The sequence below is a fragment of the Carassius gibelio genome, chromosome B13, assembly GCF_023724105.1.
Source record: "Carassius gibelio isolate Cgi1373 ecotype wild population from Czech Republic chromosome B13, carGib1.2-hapl.c, whole genome shotgun sequence".
NCBI classification, from domain to species: Eukaryota; Metazoa; Chordata; class Actinopteri; order Cypriniformes; family Cyprinidae; genus Carassius; species Carassius gibelio.
In genome coordinates, this window is record NC_068408.1 from 18,823,341 (window position 1) to 18,838,393 (window position 15,053).

Here is a 15,053-nt window from a genome sequence, read left to right on the forward strand (position 1 = left end):
TTTCTTTTCTTCTCTTTTTGTATTTTTTCTCTTTTTGTATTGTAAGATGTAAAAATGTGATAACAGTACAACACTGTTCTCTGTTAATATTACTCTTAAGATTCTACACATGTATACAAATCTATCATTATTGAATTGAACAATGAAAACACTGTAAATTGTAAAATGCTATAATTTAATAAGTGTAAGTACTTACCAAGTGTACTGGCAAAGTATTACCCCAAAAAATTATAAACATCATTGCTGTTTGAATGACATGACTATTTTATATTTTATTAAATCATAAAGTGAAGATTTACAGTTATAGAAAGAAAACTACTCTCTTAAAGAAGGAAGAAGAGAAACAGAGCCCTCACTGGAGCTCAGCTGGCAGCCTTATTAAACTGTACTCTTACCAAAGACCAGCGTCATCTGCTTTGGTGGAGACTCTAAAATATTGGCCTTTTAGTGAAAATATAACATCCGACACTGGCAAAGAAAAAGAAATGGGTAGAATGAGCAAAAGAACATGAAGACTGGATGGTAAATGAAAAATAAAAAAGTAGTATGGATGGGTGTGCTGCTCCAGAAACTGGAGAAGGTCTGTGAGAAGTGACCTGTTCATCACATATCATATCATCACAAATAAAACATATATTCTACACAACAAATGTAACAAGTATTCTATACACAAGGTAATAAATGAAACCCCAAAAATGTTTTGATAAATGTGTTTAATGTTCAGTAGTCATCAATAACATTAAAGATGTCTTGGTTTTACAGTAAATTGGGTTGATTTAAGGTGTCTTTGATTAACAAAGTATCAATTGATTAAAATGTATAATGATCCCAAACTTTTGAAAAGTATGTTTGTGACTTGAAGTAAAAAAAAACTGCAAAATGTTTTGCCACAGCTACCTAAGATATTCTTCAAAAACCAGTCAGGGCATTTGTTGTCAAAGACTCTCATAAGACTTATAGGTGTAAAACATTACAGGCTGTTCCAGGTAAGCATGCTAAAATGGTAGTTAACTCTACCTTGTTTGACTCAAAGAATTCTGCCCCAAATATACCTTGCAGTTCTCCCAGCCTGATCCTAGAAAGGAGATTCTGGCAGTCCAGAATGATGCAACAGATCTTGAGAGACATGTTTGTAGATCCAGAGCTTCTGGCCGAACTAAATGAGGAGCAGAGGCAGATTCTTTTCTACAAAATACGTCAGGAGCAGGTGCGACGATGGACAGAGTGTGAGAGCCACGAAGGAGGCTGGGAAAGACCCCTGACCAAGGAGAGAGATGGTGAGTCTGGCATGGTTTACTTTACTAGGCCTTCATGTAATCAGTCTGCCCAATCTCAGTCCAAGCGCTCTATTACTGTAGATCCCAAGTGGTGCTGATATACACTCATGATGTGCTATTGTACTACTGAAAACTTTTCAAAACTTTTATATTCAAACCGAAATCTCAGTTGGCTAGACTTTTAATGAATCGTTAAAATATTGGTGTCCAGAATAGCATAAGAAAGCTTTTAAAAGCTTGGCTTATGTGTGTTATAAATGAATAGTGCTCATAAACAACTGCAGAAATAGTATTCACAATTGGAAGCAGATACAGTATTCAGTGCTTTACAACTCAACTGTTCTTTGTTACAGTAACTTAACTTAAGGTTAACTGTAACTTTAAAAATATAATCTAGTCTAGTTTTCACATCTGCCTTTATCACTGTATCCAGAAAACAGAAAGAGTATACAGTGGCTGCAGGGCAGAGATGGCGAGGTGTGGGTCTGGGTAATGGGGGACGCCCCTGGAGACAAACCATACGAGATGATTGTCAAAGAACTGATGGAGGAGAGAGCCAGGCGACAGGCTCAGCTAGAAGCCCAAGAGCTGTGGTGAGGATTGTGAGATGAACACCAAATCCATGATGTTTATCTGTATCAACTGACAAGATTAGAAACTCGTTTCATTTCCACAATAAAAACATAAAATATTAAATATTTTCCTGTAGAGATTTAGATTCATGCTTTACTGTGCTCATAGAAATGTAAGATTCATTTTGTTTATACGGAAAACTCATGTCATTAAGGAAAAGTAAGGAAACTAAACAAATACACAGGTGTGAAAGTTAAATTAGGTTGTTTCAGGAATTGTCTTATCCTATTTTATTAAAAGATTTATTCTTTTCTGGCATTTTCCAAGGCGGAAGAAAGAAGAAGAAATAAAGCAAAAGTTCAGAGATGCCATCACAAAGGAAAAAGCTCGCTTAGTTGCAGGAAAGTGGAAGGAAGAAGCTGAGGACAGGAAGGCAGCCAAACAGGAGGAAGAACGGATACGGGAGAAACTAAAGGTGATTGATCCACAAAACCCTCAACTTCTAAATGTGCTGCAAAATGAGAATGCACTAATTGGCCTCAGCAAGATTAAAACGGTTGCCAGTGTTCCACAAGGATCCAACCCATCTGCTAGAAAGCTGGGGGACAAGCTTAGCAGTGGGAGTCACAAAACAATCCAAGCGATCAATTACTTGTAGGAGACCTGCAAGGATGTCCACCTTTAGGGCATTCGTTTGGTGGATGTTGTTTTCCACCGAAGTCTCTGTAAATTATTTAGGTAAGTGTGTGGAATGGCTGCAGTATGTGGAGGTGAGCCCTCTGAACTTCTATTCTCTCTACATCCCTTTGAAAGACAGAGAACAATGAGGAAAACAACCAGGCAATCAATACTCAATCTGAAACCAACAGGAGGGCAACTTGCTACATCAACGACAAAAATTAGGGCCAAAGGGCTTTTTTTAGTTCCCCAAAACAGTCTTAGTACTTTTGTTTTGTCATGTTAGTTTTAGTTGCTTCCCAGTTTGAAAATGCATTACACAAAACTGCAGCTGCTTTTGGTTGATGTTGTGAAAAGCAGAAGTCATGTTAAAATGTGAAAGGGTCAATGACAAATAAGGGCACAAAGGAAAATGAACAGGAGTAATCTATTAAACATCTGCTTTAAAACACATTTCAAGCACTTAAAAAATGTACTGGTGAATTTATGTTAGTTTCAAAATCCTTTTATAGTATTTTCAAGAAGAAACAACAGAAACAACATTACATCATTTACAAGTTGTTTGAATACATACATATATAATGATAAAAATTCACCATCACACAGACAGGCCCCTCCCACAATAGTTTTAATTGACAGCAGCGTTTCAGCACAGACTGGACTGGTGTCTTACCTTAGATCCACCTTGAGTGAGCTGTCATCAGTCCTCCATTTTTTCACCGCTGGACCAGATGTAAATAAGAATGTCTCCTAAGCGACTGAGTGTCACAGTGTCTGGTCTGTGTTTCCCTGGGTGTGCTAGTGGTCTCACTTCCCCATAGGCACCCCACTGCAGGCACTACATTTCTCACAAGCCTTGTCCCTTCATCACAGTTAATTGCACACCTGTTAATTGCACTCAGCTGTCTCCACTTTCATCGTCTTCACCTATATATTTATACCGGTCTGTTTTCTATCTGTGTCATGGTGTCCTTGTTTTCCGTCACCCGGTTTTCTCACGTTTCCTTGTGTTTTCTTGTTTCTCGTTTTTGAACTGCTTTCCCTGTTATTGACCTCTAGCATGTTTAATTTTGATGTTACCCCATTAAACACTGCAATTGGATCTTTCGTCTCCTGTGTGGAATCATTAGAGAAAGGACACCATCATGCCCAGATCCAGCGGTGTGGGATTTCGTATCCGTTGCCCAACCACCATAGAGGAGCAGATGGGGAGACTGTGGAACCTAACCACCCTCCGTCACAAGGGGAGTGAAGTGGGTGGTTTGGCTCAAGTCTTTTGGACAGTGGCAGTGGGGCTGGGGTATAATGAAGGACCTATTGAACAACTGCCTGGATGACCCTTTGCCTGGGTGGGAGATGAAGGGGCTGGAGATCCTGGACTTTTGGGGGTTCACCAGTTACCTTCAACATTGTAGTCAATGGGATACACAGACCACACCCATCTCTCCAGACACGATGGCCGGCAGCCCAGCACCACTGCACAAGATGGCCGCCAGCCCAGCGCCACAGCACAAGGTGGATGCCAGCCCAGCGCCACAGCACAAGGTGGCCACCAGCCCAGCGCCACTGCACAAGATGGCCGCCAGCCCAGAGCCACTGCACAAGATGGCCGCCAGCCCAGAGCCACTGCACAAGATGGCTGCCAGCCCAGCCCCACTGCGCAAGATGGCGCCAGCCCAGTGCCACTTCATGTCTCTGCTGAACTACCAGACCCTCTTCAAATCTCTGCTGAACTACCAGAGCCTCTTCACGTCACTGCTGAATTACCAGAGCCTCTTCACATCTGTGCTGAGCTAACAGAGCCTCGTCACATCTAAGCCGAACTTCTTGAGTGCTCGACCTATCCTGTCATGGTCAAGGAGGCCATCCAGGAACTCACCGCCTGCCCTGTCATGGCCATGGAGACCATCTACCATCTCCTCAGGGTCACGGAGGCCACCCTTAACCTGTTCATGTTCTCTATTTCAGGCTTACCTAACTAGACTTGCTCTCCTGTGCCCTGGTGGGCTTCTGTCTCGACCGCACAGCTGTGGTGGTCTTCTGCGCCACCCTGTTGGGCTTCCTCCATTGTCTCAACCGCAGGGCGGGGGTGGTTCTCTGCACTGCCCTGGTGGGCGTCGGTCCCGTCTGCTTGGCTGTGGTGGGCTCCAGTTCCATCTGTGCCATCCCAGTGGGCTCCTGTTCAACCTGCTCCAATTTGGATTCCTCCCCTGTCGGCCTGGGACGCTGAACTTTCCGTTCCCTCCTGGCCTCTTTGTTTTGTTGTTGTTTTGTTTTTGTTTTTTTTCACCTCCTGTCTCTGTTTCCCTCTATGGACCTGGCCCTCCGTCCCTCCCCTTAGTCCTCCGCCTGTCCACCTCCCTCCTGGTCTCCTTGTTGTTGTTGTATTGTTTTTTCACTTCCTGTCTCTGTTTCCCTCTATGGACCCGGCATTCTGTCCCTCCCCCTTATCCTCCACCAGTCCACCTCCCTCTTGGTCTCTGTGTTCCCTGGTTTGTTCTTGTGTTCGGTGGAGCATCTGGTAGCTGCTCCTTAGAGGAGGGGGTAATGTCACAGTATCTGGTCTGTGTTTCCCTGGGTGTCCACTAGTGGTCTCACTTCCCCATAGGCACCCCAATGAAGGCACTACATTTCCCACAAGCCTTGTCCCTTCATCACAGTTAATTGCACACCTGTTAATTGCACTCAGCTGTCTCCACTTTCATCGTCTTCACCTATCTATTTAAACCGGTCTGTTTTCTATCTGTGTCTTGGTGTCCTTGTTTTCCGTCACCCGGTTTTCTTGCGTTCCCTTGTGTTTTCTTGTTTCTTGTTTTTGGACTGCTTTCCCTGTTATTGACCTCTAGCCTGTTTGGATTTTGAAACTGGATTACCCCATTAAACACTGCAATTGGATCTTTCGTCTCCTGTGTGGAATCGTTACACTGAGGTGTTCTGTTGTTGAATGCAATAATGAACATAGCAGTCGTCATTTACTCCTAATATCTACGCCCTCTTGAAACAGTGGATTTCATTTGTTTCTGAGGGGTATGTGCCCCAATCTGCCTAAATGCGTCTATGTTTGTGTGAATCATTCGTGATCCAGCCGATCTAGAGTAGTGAGTATAATATTTTGTAATGAATCTTTGCAAATTGCCTTTCCTAATAATGTATCAGTTAGCGAGTTTCACGATGAATGCGGCTAAATAAAACAGCCTCTCAGAGAGCGGCTCGGAAGGGGGGGGTTGGGTCAGCGGAGCTCATTAACATTTAAAGCAACATTCAATTAAACACTGTAGACCAGTGGTGTCGAACTCATAGTTTATTTCCAACACTGCTCCAACACACAAACCATGTAGTTTTCAAATAAACCTGAAGGACTTGATTGGTTGGCTCAGGTGTGATTTTTTATGGTTGCATATAAACTCTGCAGGGTTCCAGCCCTCCAGGAACTGATGGCGTGTTTCCACCAAGATTACCCAGAACAATTGTAACAGGCACTTTTTTCCCAAGGAACTATTTTCCTCCCAGACATGTTGCTTTCTGCATTTCCACCGCGGTCTAAAGTACCGGGAAGATTAGGCAAATAGTCTGGTGACATAGGTCTGCGCTCATTTCTCAATACAAAGTATGCACATTTTGGACTTGCATCCTCGGTAGTTCAGACTTTGTGCATTCGTCTCGAGAGTGTGATGTCCGCTACGATGCAAATCCGGTAATTCTGCAAACAGCAGCAGACCAGTCAGCTCACCTGGGCTACTGCAGTTTTCCTCTTTGTATATTTACAATAAAACGAAAAAGGATATCAAATACCACTGCCTCCTTTTTTTTCCATTTAAACATTATAATAGCAGCAGAAATGTACTTAGTCCAGGGAAATGTGTATTTATACAGCCATTGCAATGAAACAAAATGTTATATCATTTGCCGCTTTTTATTTTCATTTTAACAGATAAATTGAATACTGACCAAAGATTACCTGTTAGATTTACCCAAAACGAATGATATTTTATGTTTATCTACTAAAGAGACATCTGAGCCAGTGGCACATATCAGAAAGACTAGCCAAGTTGAGACTGCTCTAGGCGGATACAGGATCACTGAGCTCCCGCTGATCGCGTAGAGATGACCATCTCCGATATCAAAACTATATCAAACTTTACTTTACTGGGAGGGGGGGGGTGGCATGCCATTGTAAACATGAATTTGTATTTTTATGCATTTTTAAAATGATGTCATTGACCCAAAATCTAGATGCATGGTATTGTGCCAAGTCAAAAACCTGTCAACTTTATAAGAATGAATAAGAATGTTTGTCTGTAGGACAGTGAGGGCAGAGTCAATTAATCTTAAAGAGGAAATAAGATCCTAAAGGCATCTCCAGTACTGCATGATTAGTTATTCAGAAGTTGCACTGATGGCATTATCTTTTCAAAGAGGAAGAAAAAGAAAATGGCAGAGCGTAGGAGGAGTCGGGGCAGGCGGCACGACCGTTTTTCAATATTCACACTGCAGATTCCCAAAGAGGCCTTGATGGTTAGCCATGATTTGCGGCCTGGTAATGAGACCTTCTAAAGAAACTTGTCAAATATTAAAGAGCTCATTTATCACTGCCCACATATCATCCCTCTTACTGGAAAGTGCTGAGTCATTAAACTTTGAAGTGTTTCTCTCACAATACTCCTTAAGTAATATTTAAAAAGACTGTCGAGGCACAACGAAAAGAGAAAAGTTGTTTTAGTTAGACGTTCTTCAGTTTTATGAGAAGACACTTGAAAGCAAACTCAAAGACAAAGATCTCCATACTAAATGAACAAGAATGAACAATATTGTCCATAGCAACTTTCATGACCTAAACTGCAGTAATTTTTTTGGACTAGTGGTCTAGACAAGGAGTGTCTGTTTTCAGATAACGCCTCATTGGTAATTACCTTATGCCAATAATTACACGGCTTAAGTATCTCAAACAACCATCCTGCCAAATGTTATTGTCCTAGAGGATTAATTATTCAACCAAATGATTTCCATTTCAACACCGCTAATGAACCACTCGTGCTAATACATTAGTGCCGCAAGAGTTAGAACAACATACTGAGCCTAAGTAAGGACTGAGGTGCATTTGATTTGTCACCACCCTCTCTGTCACAAAAACAAATGTGTTACTTTCACACAGAAACAAGAGGAAGAGGAGAGGCAGAGGGAAGAGGAGGACATACGACATGCAGAGGAAAAAAGGGCGAAGGAACTATATATGTCCCTTGAGCAAGAACAAAAAAAAAGTGAACAACGTGACAAAGAGTGGGAGGATCAATGTGAGTGAAGATGTTATTTCTTCATATACATTTTCATCTGTCAAACCACAAAGGTTTAAAAATTAATCATAAAAACCTGGTTACCTGATAAATACCAGTTGCTGTGTTTATGCATAGAGAGAAGAGAGAGAGAGAGATGGTTATGTTAGTCAAGTTGTTTTTTAACTAAACTAAACATCAAAATACCATGATCCCTCATCTCGACTAAACAATATTCAATTAATTTACCTAGTCAATGTTCTACCTGGTGTACAACTGTATAGCAGCTAGTTCGTTGCTACAAAGACAGTCTAGCTTGGACCAGCTAGAAACCAGCTGCCATGTTCCAAAACACACTTTCCACAACTTTTATAAGCATTATATATGTTGCATAAGCTAAGTTGCATGCAATTTTCCAGCAAAGTTGCATGCAATCTATCCTTTATTATAAACTTTTCTCCATCTGACCATCTATTCTTTCTACTTCTTCCGCTTTAGTACGTCGCTCAAAAGAAGCTGATGAGGAGAAGACAAGAAAGGCTCGCTGGGCAAGAGATGAGTATAAGCGCCAGTCACTACGGGCCATAGAGAAAGGCCATGTTGCTGGCCTGAGTGGCCATTTCCAGAAACAATCCCACCGGAGACACAGTACTTTCATTGAACCATCTGTTAGTACTGTTTCTAGTAATGAAGTCCGTCCCAGGCCCGGCCTTCAGCGTGCAGAACCCCCTCTGTACCGGCGCAGGCAAAGCCGCAGACATAGTACAACAGCAACACAACCACTAATGGACAGGTAATCATTCTGTAGAAAAATAATAGTATGTGACACTGAATATAGATTATACTATATTCGTGTGCTTTAAGCTAATTTGTATTTATCTGAAACACACAGAAATTAGAATTCTGGTTGACATGGAAAAATATTTTCACGTTATCACCAAAATCTATAGTACGATGTTATTTTATATTCAGTAGACGTTTTAATTCCAAAGTGACTCGGATTCAAGGTATTGCATTTTGTCAATAAAAAAAAAATCAATTAAAATGGATATGTTTTTAATTTGCTAAAGATTACATTTACCAGTCACCCTTACATATGTGTGCATAAAAAATGCCCTACAGAAGAAATGCTTTAGACCACCCTAAGCTGGTTTGTAGGTCTAGGACAAGGTCAAGCTCGTCTCCAAAACTGTCCAAGCCCATGTTCAGTTGGTTCAGCTGCTCTTAAATGCTCTAATATAGGCAAACCAGCACTTGTTAACCAGATTGAAAGACCATCTAAAACCACCAAACCATATTAGGCTGGTCCTTTCAAAAGAATTATGCATTAGATCAAGAACTGTGTGAATTAGCACTTTTCTTTACCATTAGCCCTGCATGGGTGCGAACACCACGGCCCAGTTCCAGGGAAATGGTTATTCTCTGGTTCACCGAAGAGCAGAAACCAAAACAAGCGGGATACGAACGGAATGGCAATGCTATCGCACCGTGGTTCCACGGTAAGGTTTCTTAATGACCTCTCTGGTGTCTCCCGTTACTCGATACGATGCATTAAAATCCATGATCACCTGTTAAATTGTGCCAATGTCAGCATTCATTGCAGAATGTAGTTGATGACTACCAGCCCATAAGCAAGTGGAAAGCATGAGTAGTTTTAGTGAAGCAGACATATGCTAGTACCTCTCAAGACCTCTGCCCTTTTACCCTCTTGTACACACTGTCACCCAGATCCACGAGGAGAGAGAAATGGAGCGTGGAATAAGCAGCCCCTGTTTTGAAACCAGAAACTAGCCAACCAACAGATGGAGAGCAGTGGCGTGTGTGTCTGCGTCTACTTGTACACGGACAGACAGTAGAGAGAAATAGAGGGGGAGTGCTCAATAATTCAAAGGCTTTGCTAGGCTAATTACTGGCATGAGTCCTGCAGCTTTGTCATGTTAGAACGGGTTACAGTATGTGACTCCTGGTTAAATGACAAGAGAGCAGATTAATAGGCTTGTGAGTGTCGGAAATTCCAACGGAATGTGGGCCACGCATCAGTCTGTGTGATTCTGAATAGATGTGTCTAGATAAGAGGACAGACGCACACTCATTCCTACCCATACTGACACACACATACACAAGCCACGGTGTCGATTTACACCAACACTGCTGGTAGAGATACATGGAAAAAAACATACTATACCACTTTCTATCTGTCATCTGATGACTCCATTACAGAGATAACAAGATTACAATGGAAACAATGCTGAAATACCTTTTTATTTACCCTTGTGGAAAAAAGAATTTGCACTTGTGGTGTATTTCAAATCAAAGTACAAAAAGCTACTTACGATTATATAATATTAGCATGAACTCATGACTATAATTAAGTATACTTTTAAAAAGTGCGCTTTGTAATAATGTCGAATAAAAGTTGCTTCAAAGAAGTAAGGTTACACTTATATTGTTTTAGTGTTGACTAACATAGTAAAGCACATTTAAAGGAAATATATTTTAAACATACTAAATTACTTCTCCACTCCTCCCCGTCATCACCGAATTCTGTAAAAAAAAAACGTTAATACCAAAAACTTAAAAAACTGGTCTTTAAGACCATTTTTGAGACATTTTAAAAATGATATACATATTTTGAGTGATTTATGTACACATTAATCGACAGTGGTGATTAATGAAATTAAATGTCTTGCTTTGGTCTTCACTGGAAGTGTTCTGTTTGCTCTGCTAAACTATAATTACTAATAAAATAATATAATATAATTACTGAAGCTAAAACTAAATAAAATAAAATAAAATAAAAACTATATAGAAATGTGTTTTGCAAAATAAAAAAGAAACTAAAACTAACAAAACCATTGATGAAACTAACTAAAACTAAACTGAAATTTAAAACAAAATTGAAAACGATATTAAAATTAAAACTAATTTTTAAAATGCAAAACTATCAGAACCTTGTGACAAACGTAAGGTTAACTGCAAGGTAGTTGGCTAGCACTCCAGCTTGTCACTATTGAAAGAGTCTGTCAAAACTAAACAAAACAAAATAAAACCATTAAAATATCAAGTAAATAAGTATTGTGATACTTGGTGCCACAGTGACACTCTTGTCCCAAAAATTATTTCTATACCACGATACTCAATATGTTGTCCCACGGCGAGTAATTTTTCCCTGTTGCACCTACACAAAATTTGAGGGTTCTCCCACCTGCTAAATCCCACTTTAACCACTGACTGTAACCATGTTTCAAAAAATGAAATTACATACATTTGAACTACAGTAATACAATTTCATTTAATCTAGCAACCCTTTTCACAAGGGTAAACAGGCCAGTATTTGTGAAGTGCCTCAGTTAACATCAACATAAAATTGTTTTGAATTAGTGTACACTTGATTAACAGCTTTATAAAGAAAGGTTTATAATGCTGCTCCACTGACAGTTTCCTGTGATGTGTATGCTGAAGGTATCATCTCCCGAGAGGACTCCGAGACACTGCTTACGAATGCTGCTGAGGGCTCTTTCTTGGTACGGGTCAGTGAGAGGATCTGGGGCTACACACTGTCCTATCGCACAGCCAGCGGTTTCAAGCATTTCCTTATCGATGCTTCTGGGGACTATTACAGCTTTCTGGGTGTGGACCAAAACCGTCATGCCACCCTTGCTGACCTCATCAACTTCCACAAGGTAAAAGAGCAGTGATAGTCTGTGACATATGGGAAAATGTATTTTAACCTCAAGAATGCAAAAGATAAAAACATTTCTCGAACCAAAATACATCTAAAATAGTTTATATTGATCGTTCACAATAAGACCAGTCAATTTTGAAAATGGAAAATAACGTAATTTCCTGTACTTTTTGAGAACAAAAGCTTAAAGTGCTGTAATCATTCCCTCGCCATCATGTTGTTCAAGGCAATTCATGTCCAGACTGCTCTTTTCCATTCAGTGAAATTGGACGGATGAAGCTCAAGGAATTAGCTTTAAAAAAATCAAAGCACAACAAAAGCATGATTAAAGTACTCAATACAGTCTTTTGGATGGAGATTTATAAAATCGAACGTTTTAGTGAAGAACAACCTGGATCTCATGCTGTGCCCAGATCAGAAGGGAGGAGCACAGTTTGTTTGACAAACTAATCAATCTTTATCTAACGATACTGAATGAAACAACCACCCTTTTGCCATGAAAAACGTATGTTTAGGACATGTATTGTGAAGTAAATGAATGATGGCAGAATGTGCCTTTGCCAATAAACTGCCTTCAGCTGTTTGGAAATCAACAATTACTTTCTTGTGCAGCCATTCAGCGCTTGTAGCTTCAGATGTAAGTTTTCATCATTCTCCAGAACAATGTTTTTACTGTGGAGAAGCTCTGAAGCCCAGATACATGACAGCTTGTGCAGGATTAAAGTTAGGTCCATCTAAATGTCTCTGGATCTCTAAAAGTGCTGAAACATCTCAACATGTGAGGAATGGATTAGGAGTCAGGGCTGATTCCTGAGTCAGACAATGTAATGTAATCTGTACTGAAGCAACTTCCAATAACTGAGAGCTTGGCTAGGCATCTCCACAAGCCTTCAGCATAGCACGTGTAGCCATGGATACGTATTTCACTTTCTGCAATGCTGTCAAAGTTGGAGTCACAAGCTGTGAAATCTCTGACATTAGTTACATGGAAAATGCAGGCAACGTTGTACAACTGTCAACAAGCGTTCCTGCTTCACGCCTCTGCAATATGGTGAAAACAAATAAAAAACACTATAGAGAACCTGTCTACTTATATATGAAAATTACAATTGGTTTAGCTCAGATAGAGACAATCACCGAATGAATAAAAAAGCAAGTCAGAGCATTGCTGGAAACAAGACTGCCCTCACTATTTCAGGCCGCATTTGGCGTAAGTTTGAATAAGTAAAATAGATCGAATGACACATAGCATGCTCCCTTTTAGCATAAGATGATTTCCAGCCACTTGTGTGTCAGCAAACAGAAATCTTGTACTCGTTCTATTAGAATGCAGAGTGCACTGAAAAATGGCAACATCTGTCTGCTCTCAGGAGGAAATCATCACAACTACAGGGAAAGAGCTGCTGATGGAGGCCTGCAAGCGGACTGGGCCCTCTGTGGATTTCGGAGGGCTTTTCCCATGATTCCTTACATGCTAAAGACTTCAAAGGCCAGTCTCTGGTGGGTATCTAATGTAGCAGGGTGTTCACTTCATTTCAAAGAACATGGTAAAAAAAAAAAAAAAAAGATTTCTGGTCCTTGTGTTCTGTCTCTGAGTTAAAGTGCCTTATGATCAGGCCTCAACGGAAATACTTTTTTTCTGTGGAAAATATGTAAGAATTCTTATTTCAAACATTGTGAATGTGTTCAAGGATGCAGATTATACTAATTATGTAGAAATATGAAGACCTTTGTGACTGTATTTTCTGTGCTGATTTTTTAGGAAAATATGAGGAATTCTGGTTTCAAACTTGGTAAAATGTTAAGTGAAGCAGATTATACAAATTATACAGTGATATGTATAACTTTGGGGCTTTTTTGCCTTTCCTGGACTGAATTTTAAGAAGAGTTTGTAGTATTACAATAAACATGGTGAAAATATATTAAAATGAAGCAGATTATACTAATTAAGTGCAAATGTGTAGACACAGACTAACCTGGTGTAAAGGAACTGTGCATGGATCAGTCTTTTTCTGTAAATGAAAAGCCAATAGCGTTCCGTTTTCTTCTCTTTTATTATTTGTTTAGTCAAATGCATTCATATAGCACACGCATAAATGTATCTGAAATAGAATGACCATTTTCTGTTCTTTATAATGGAAAAAGCTATGTAAATAAGAGCCAGTGTGGACACTGAAACAATACATCCAAAGAAACTGTGACTAAGGAAGGACTGTTTTAACAACAACAGGAAAAGACAGTTTCCTCAGTCCACCCTTTAGTTGTAGCTTTTTCCATGAGAGAGAAAGTCGTTCTGTATCTTCCACTGAGAGAAATCAGATCAAAATATGTGCACATCACCCTACAGAGGGTCAATGGTCTTTTTTATTTGTTCGCATTATGTTCCAACTCCATCTGCCCTGCCAGAAAAGGCCATAATGGGACTTTTTATTAGGACGGATTGTCAAAGATGTTCAATCTCATGTAGAGGTGACCGTAAAATGGCGAATTTACCAAGCTCCTAGTTCTGCTTTATCACCATTGAGTAAAACACTCCAGGTTTCTTCAGGATGACTGTGCTTGTAATTAGTGTGTCTAAATCACTTTGAAATGTAATATGCCACTACTAAATAATAAGAGAAATGCTTTAGTAGTTTTATGGGCTGAAAGGTCACAAGAGGTTTGTGGCAAATGTACCGCACTGCAGGTTTTCTCAAGAAGTGGACTTTCTGACCAGAAAATCTGATGCTCAGATTTCATAAGATTGAAATTTAAAGGATGGTTTAACGTTAAATTGTTTAGTTGTTTTTTTTTGCTCCAGCCAGACAATTTTCTAATAGAGACCTGGGGAAACGTTACTTTTAATTGCTCAAGTCATTCTCCCATACTTTTACAACACTCTATAATTTTAATGACTAATCTATATTACTCTATATAAGTTCGTAAATATCAGTGTGAAAAGATATCCGCAGCATATTTTACTTCCATAATATAATGCCTTTCTAAAATGAAACATGATTTATCAATTACAAAATGTAGAACTGGACCAGATGTGAAAGTAATTATATATATATATAAAGTTGGGACACTGTACAAATTGTGAATAAAAACACAATGCAATGATGTGGAAGTTTCAAATTTCAATATTTTATTCAGAATACAACATAGATGACATATCAAATGTTTAAACTAAGAAAATGTATCATTTTAAGGGAAAAATAAGTAGATTTTAAAGGGTTAGTTCACCCAATAATCAAAATAATGTCATTAATAACTCACCCTCATGTTGTTCCAAACCCGTGAGACCTCCGTTCATCTTCAGAACACAGTTTAAGATATTTTAGATTTAGTCCGAGGGCTCTCAGTCCCTCCATTGAAGCTGTGTGTACGGTCTACTGTCCATGTCCAGAAAGGTAAGAAAAACATCATCAAAGTAGACCATGTGACATCAGAGGGTCAGAATTTTTTGAAGCATCGAAAATACATTTTGGTCCAAAAATAGCAAAAACTATAACTTTATTCAGCATTGTCTTCTCTTCCGTGTCTGTTGTGAGAGATTGTTCAAAGCAAAGCAGTTTGTGATATCCGGTT

At 39.7% G+C, this 15,053-nt stretch overlaps 1 protein-coding gene across 1 annotated transcript; it reads left to right on the forward strand.

Moving 5' to 3' along the window:
• The first annotated feature begins 1,061 nt into the window (after positions 1-1,061).
• sh2d4ba (SH2 domain containing 4Ba) lies at positions 1,062-13,533 on the forward strand. Its single transcript, XM_052573146.1, has 8 exons — positions 1,062-1,277; positions 1,711-1,870; positions 2,178-2,325; positions 7,681-7,819; positions 8,297-8,591; positions 9,170-9,297; positions 11,261-11,481; positions 12,854-13,533. The coding sequence occupies exons 1-8, from the start codon at positions 1,103-1,105 to the stop codon at positions 12,944-12,946; spliced, it is 1,359 nt and encodes a 452-aa protein (XP_052429106.1). The 5' UTR covers positions 1,062-1,102; the 3' UTR covers positions 12,947-13,533.
• Positions 13,534-15,053: the final 1,520 nt, after the last annotated feature.

Excerpts from the sequence above, each read along its gene's own strand:
- sh2d4ba (XM_052573146.1), top strand. The coding sequence starts at position 1,103 with ATGATGCAACAGATCTTGAGAGACATGTTTGTAGATCCAGAGCTTCTG. Across the intron at positions 1,278-1,710 it reads CCTGACCAAGGAGAGAGATG|AAAACAGAAAGAGTATACAG; the intron begins GTGAGTCTGGCA and ends CACTGTATCCAG. Across the intron at positions 9,298-11,260 it reads TATCGCACCGTGGTTCCACG|GTATCATCTCCCGAGAGGAC; the intron begins GTAAGGTTTCTT and ends TGTATGCTGAAG.